The 7,190-nt window shown below is 33.3% G+C and overlaps 1 protein-coding gene across 1 annotated transcript; it reads left to right on the forward strand.

Annotated features, from left to right (window-relative positions):
* The first annotated feature begins 5,627 nt into the window (after positions 1–5,627).
* LOC113105291 (interleukin-8-like) lies at positions 5,628–7,190 on the forward strand. Its single transcript, XM_026266344.1, has 4 exons — positions 5,628–5,786; positions 5,875–5,998; positions 6,717–6,785; positions 6,930–7,190. The coding sequence occupies exons 1-4, from the start codon at positions 5,717–5,719 to the stop codon at positions 6,961–6,963; spliced, it is 297 nt and encodes a 98-aa protein (XP_026122129.1). The 5' UTR covers positions 5,628–5,716; the 3' UTR covers positions 6,964–7,190.

Here is a 7,190-nt window from a genome sequence, read left to right on the forward strand (position 1 = left end):
AGTTACAAAAAGGTTGTAAAATGTCTTTTTACACTTTGTTTTTGTCTTTAATCATATGCTGCATTGTGGTGTAGAGCTGTAGATCTTTGCCTGAACGGGTTCGGTCAGGTTCGGTCTTAATGTATATAATCTTACGCGGGCTCCGGTCGGGCTCGGGTTTTCGCTCCGGTTTGCGAGGTAAACGAACGGTCATGTGATGTGTTTTGATTAGCGCGAGAATGATGTGAAAATGGATGCTGAGTAGGTGTAACAGAGGATTGCCTCTGGCAATTACGTATGAGCCGCCGTGTGATTTAAATCAAACTTATCAATACATACATAAAACACGTGCATATACACCTATAAATTATTCACATATACATGCATACTACTGGATGTTCAAAAATACAAATATAAAATACACGTGAACACTAATATGAAATCATACATACTGTACACCTACAGACACTTGCACATACATATAAATTTGATCTGTGCACACACCTATTAAACACTCGCACATACATGTAAACTCGATGCGTGCATACACATCCATAAAACACTCGCACATACATAAAAATTAACATTTACTAACTTATACAGTTCAGATGAGAAAATCATATGCATTATTTGTGTACATACACACACACATATATATATTATATATATATATATATATATATATATATATGTATGCAAGTGATTTCATATGTGAATGTGCGTGAATTTTCAGTGTAAATGGAAAGCATTTCTGTGTAAAAGGAAGTCGTTTAAGCGTGAACGGAAGTAACCACATTTGCAATCATGGACAGAGATCTGTGTGATTCCTAATCGTTTGCTCAATCATAAAAAAAAAAAAAGTTTTAATAAAGCGAAAGCTGAATGTTTTTTAATACACACATGAACTGGAATATTAAGATTCTTAATCTCTCTATTTTTTTTTATTTACATTTTTTTTTGCCCCAAAATGATACATTTAGTAGATAAAATGTACTGTATAGGTATAAAAAAGTTTGTAAAATGTCTTTATACACTTTGTTTTTGTCTTTAATCATATACTGCATTGTGGTGCACTTTGAGAGGAATTATCCACGGACCATATCACCAGAATATCCACCAACATTATCTTTTTTACTAAACCCTTTACCCATGTATGTGTGCAATAGTGGCTCATATATAACTTGAAATTGTGAAATTCTCACCTTTTTCTAGATCAAACTGCCAGTTACCTTACTGCTGCTGTCGAGTGTGATATTATGGTCCATGAACTCACCGGTGTTCTGAAATGTTCAGTGTCTGAGATATTTGGTGTAATTTGAGAATAAAGAACTATATATAAAGACTTGTATGCAGTAACAACTATTTAACTTTTTTTCTCCTTAAAAAAAGGTGTCACATTGAAGTGCACGAGAGCCTACAGTTCATGTGGAGAGGTTGTTTGTTTGTAATTAATGTATATGTTACAAATCAGCAGAGTTTGAAACTTACACTTCTGCCTGTTATATATGAGCCACTATTGCACACATACATGGGTAAACATTCTCAGAATTAACTTTTGGTTTTTTTATCTGATGCAGGGGATTGTGGATGGTGGATCTTTATCAGTGTAATAGTTAAACATCATATGCAAATTTAAAAACAAAAAGTTAATCAAATCAAGCACAACCTTATAAATCATGTTTCGTGGATAAAGGGTTTAGTAAAAAAGATAATGTTGGTGGATATTCTGGTGATATGGTCCATGGATAATTCCTCTCAAAGTGCACCACAATGCAGTATATGATTAAAGACAAAAACAAAGTGTATAAAGACATCTTTACCTTTTTATAACTATATAGTACATTTTATCTACTAAATGTATCATTTTGGGGCAAAAACATATTTAAATAAAAAAATAGGGAGATTAAGAATCTTTATATTCCAGTTCATGTGTGTATTAAAAACATTCAGCTTTCGCTTTATTAAGACATTTTTTTTTAATGATTGAGTAAACGATTAGGAATGACCCAGATCTCTTTCCATGATTGCAAATGCGGTTACTTCCGTTCACGCTTAAATGACTTCCTTTCACACTGAAATGCTTTCCATTTACACTGAAAATTGGATGTGTATGCGTGCATCGAGTTTATATGTATGTGCGAGTATGTGCAGATGTGTTTGTATGCAGCGAGTTTATGTGTATGTGTGAGTGTTTAATAGGTGTGTATCACGGATCAAGTTTATATGTATGTGCGAGTATGTGCAGGTGTGTTTGTATATGCAGCAAGTTTATGTGTATGTGCGAGTGTTAGGTGTGTATGCACGGATCACGTTTATAAGTATATGCAAGTTATTCACAAGTGTATTATTCACAATGTGTATTGTGTGAATATGGATTGGTTTACTGGTTGAATGTATGGTTCAATGACAAACACATTGGTTTATTATACATTGGTATAACCAGACATATACTGGTTTAGATACATCGGTCTGATCAAGTGTATATGGGTTTGCTCCTTTATACACTGGTTTGTTCGAGTAAACATTGGGCTCCTCAAATATGCATTGGTTTCCCCAACTATATATTGGTTTGGACACTGTGACAATATATATATTTATTTATTTATATATTTTAAGATATTTGGCTCCTGTTGATTTTGTACCAGTGAATTGTCTTTATAAAACTAATATATAATAATAATAATATAATAATTATGCCAGCTATGGATTATGAGTATGGCCTGGATCTACAGTAAAAAAGAATTTTAGTAGTACAGGCAAACTCTTGAATAATATTTTATGCTGTGCTGTTTTTTCTTTTCTTTTATTTATAGTATCTTGTTTAATCCCATTACTGCAGGTTGAGATGGATGTAATACTACTAAATATTTATGAGCTTAACCTGGAAATGGGCTTTTGGATCAACTTAAAAACTTCAACAAGCAAAAGTTGGAAGAAACCCTGTTTGGACTGCAAAGAGCCTACTCAGAATCAGGGGTGGTAAAAGTACTCAGAAGTTATACTCAAGTAAAAGTGCATCTAAATAAAAAATGACTCCAGTAAAAGTAGAAAGTCCTCCATTCAAACATCACTCGAGTAAAAGTACAAAAGTATCCGATTTAAAATATACTTAAGTACCGGAAGTAAAAAGTAAGTATTCAAATTAACTGTAAATATCAATAATTAAGCAGATCAGTTGTTTTGGGAGTGATATGCAGTGTTTTAATTGAACAAATGATGAGATTAGATACTTAAGAATTAGTTCGATTTACAATCAAAAGAGACAATGAAGAACCTAATCGCAGTTTAGACATGTTCCATAAAATCATAGCTGCATCAAACAGAAGATATGCAAGATACAAGGTAAAACTGTTTCAGAAAATCAATGAGGAAGAACCACCTCTTTAAAGAGTTAGTTCTCCCAAAAATGAAAATTCAGCATTCGCATTTTAGGGGCTAAATATCACGCTATTGGTATTGTCCCTTCGACCTGCAGACATGAAAAACAAACACAGACTTGGCAACACTGGTTGGCATATACTACACAGAGCCGTAATTCACTGACAATCTACACAAAAACGTTTTTTTTTCTTTCTTTTGTGTTAGTTGAAACCAATATATAGTTGAGGAAACCAATATATAGTTGGGGAAACCAATATATAGTTGAGGAAACCAATATATATAGTTGAGGAAACCGATGTATCTAAACCAATACATAGTTGAGGAAACCGATATATAGTTGAGGAAACCGATGTACCTAAACCAATACATAGTTGAGGAAACCGATGTATCTAAACCAATATATAGTTGAGAAAACCAATATATAGTTGAGGAAACCAATATATCTAAACCAATATATAGTTGAGGAAACCGATGTATCTAAACCAATATACAGTTGAGGAAACCGATATATAGTTGAGGAAACCAATATATAGTTGACAAACCCGATATATAGTTGAGGAAACCAATATATAGTTGAGGAAACCAATGTATCTAAACCAATATATAGTTGAGGAAACCAATATATAGTTAAGGAAACCGATGTATCTAAACCAATATATAGTTGGGGAAACCAATGCATATTTGAGGAGCCCAATGTGTACTCGAACAAACCAGTGTATAAATGAGCAAACCCATATACACTTGATCAGACCGATGTATCTTAACCAGTATATGTCTGGTTATACCAATGTATAATAAACCAATGTGTTTGTAATTGAACCATACATTCAACCAGTAAACCAATCCATATTCACACAATACACATGAATTATTTCCTGAACGGCTTCCCATAGTATTGGTATCGACTATTGCACACATACATGGGTAAACATTCTCAGAATTAACTTTTGGTTTTTTATCTGATGCAGGGGATAGTGGATGGTGGATCTTTATCAGTGTAATAGTTAAACATCATATGCAAAAAAAACAAAAAAAAAAAAAACCTGTATACTATTTGATACAAATATTGCATTATTAACCAGTTTTTAAGTTTTACTACATTCTGTTCCTGAAATCCACACTTTTGAAATCAAGATGATCAAAGGTAATCAAATCAAGCACAACCTTATAAATAATGTTTCGTGGATAAAGGGTTTAGTAAAAAAGATAATGTTGGTGGATATTCTGGTGATATGGTCCCTGGATAATTCCTCTCAAAGTGCACCACAATGCAGTATATGATTAAAGACAAAAACAAAGTCTATAAAGATATTTTACAACCTTTTTATAACTATATAGTAGATTTTATCTACTAAATGTATCATTTTGGGGCCTAAAAAATGTAAATTAAAAAAATAGAGAGATTAAGAATCTTTATATTCAAGTTCATGTGTGTATTAAAAAACATTCAGCTTTCGCTTTATTAAAACTTTTTTTTTTTAATGATTGACCAAACGATTAGGAATCACACAGATCTCTGTCCATGATTGCAAATGCGGTTACTTCCGTTCACGCTCAAACGACTTCCATTTACACTGAAAATTCACGCACATCCACATATGAAATCACTTGCATATAAATATATATATATATATATATATATATATATATATATATATATATATATATATGTGTGTGTGTGTGTCTGTGTGTGTGTGTGTATGTGTGTCTGTGTCTGTGTGTGTACACAAATAATGCATATGTTTTTCTCATCTGAACTGTATACGTTAGTAAATGTTATTTTTTATGTATGCGCGAGTGTTTTAAGGATGTGTGCACGGATCAAATTTATATGTATGTGCGAGTGTCTGTAGGTGTACAGTATGTATGATTTCATATTAGTGTTCACATGTATTTTATGTATGTATTTTTGAACATCCAGTAGTATGCATGTATATGTGAGTAATTTATAGGTTTATATGCACGTGTTTTATGTATGTATTGATAAGCGAAGTCTTTCTCGCGCTAATCGAAACACATCACATGACCGTTCGTTTACCTCGCAAACCGGAGCGCAAACCGGAGCCCGACCGAAGCCCGCGTAAGATTAGAAAATTAAGCCCGAACCCGACCGAAGCCCCATCTGGTCCCGTGGGGTTCGGGCAAAGATCTTCAGCTCTAAAGCAAACACCAGTACTGGGCCTGGCCTCAGTTCCTTGGAAGAGAGAAATTGCGCAATAAAATCTTTCATGTTGTGTGGGAGTGTCAGTCTTTATAAACAAGAGTGCAGGCCACTGTTAGACACACAACTGAGTTACTACAGCAGAGTCTCTTGATATCTTCACTCTCATTACTCTGCACAACATACTGACTCAGAATGATGAAGTTCAGCACATCTGCCTTCATGCTTCTGATCTGCACAGCTGCACTGCTGTCCACAACAGAGGGTAAGCAGACTAACTTTCATTCATCGTGCTTTCTGATTTTTGATTTATTTGAGCTAATCTCAAAGCAAGTCTGTCTGTTTTACTGCAGGAGCTAAACAAATCCAGCTACGCTGTGAGTGTATTAAAACACATTCAGACCCAATCCCATTCAAACTAATACAGTCACTGAGGGTGAATGAAGCTGGACCACACTGCAAAAATGAGGAGATCATGTGAGTGTGAATCTTACCAAAGCAGCACTTCAAATACAGACACATAATGTGCTCTACCAATCAAAACATTCTTTAGTATTGCTTCTTCAAAAAAGTTAGAAATCCATGGGTTTTTCATAGTTAACTAAAACTAAATATGTGTAAGTATTAGAAATGACAGACAAAAGTATTACAACGTGTCTCGTGGTACATCTTGGTATACTTTTTAACAAAATTTTAATACTTTTTCTCCAAATTCAATTATTTTTTTAAATATTGATTAAGATTCAGACAAAGATCTTAAAGATCATGAGAGTGTGCAAATATTTGATGCTTCATGGTTGGCTCACCTTGTGATTTACTTACCTCCAGCCTGTGTGAATTTTATTTCCAACAGTGATGTTTAGCAAAATACCAGAGTTGTTCCTTAAAAATAAAAGCTAAAATAAATTAATCAAATTAGTCTTGCTTTGAACATTTTGCTTGGTAGTCATTATCACCATTGAGTTTTATTGTTTGGAAAAGATGGGCTTAGACAATTCTGCTAAGTAACTTATTATATGTTCCTCAAAAGAAAGTAAGTCATACAAAATTAGCAACTAAATGATGACTGAATGTCTATTTTTGGGCAAATGATTCAGTTAAATGTTGAAGTCAAAACGTGACTCGTGTACAATTGTATGCAGGAGTAAAGACTCATTCTATTGATTTTAAAGAATTACACATTTATTTCTTACAGTGCCACAATGAAGAAAGGAACGACATGTCTTAATCCTGCAAAAGACTGGGTGATTTCTCTCAGGGAAAAGTAAGTTCTTGCCCATGAAGACTCTAATTATCCTTCTAAAAATGATTCTTCAGCATGATTTTAATTCTCTTATATTAATAACAATAATTAATGCTTTTAATTTCCGACAACGAAGCACACTAACGTGTCTCTTCATGTTTGCAGATTCAACAAGAAGAATGTCAAGAGTCAACAGTGAATGAATATCACTGTTCAAAGAGCAACTGAAGAAACTGGTTCAACTATAATGTAATATAGGATTTTTTTTTTATTTTATTTTGTCATCTCTCTGTGAAAAATGAAGTATTGAATGTGAAAATATCATATTTTTGTACTATGAGTTTTGAAAATGTACATCTTATTTGTGAAAATAGCACCAAAGCAATTCTGACCATGTGTGTATATAATATCAACAGCTAAACTGTT

This window comes from Carassius auratus, chromosome 7 (genome assembly GCF_003368295.1).
Source record: "Carassius auratus strain Wakin chromosome 7, ASM336829v1, whole genome shotgun sequence".
NCBI classification, from domain to species: domain Eukaryota; kingdom Metazoa; phylum Chordata; class Actinopteri; order Cypriniformes; family Cyprinidae; genus Carassius; species Carassius auratus.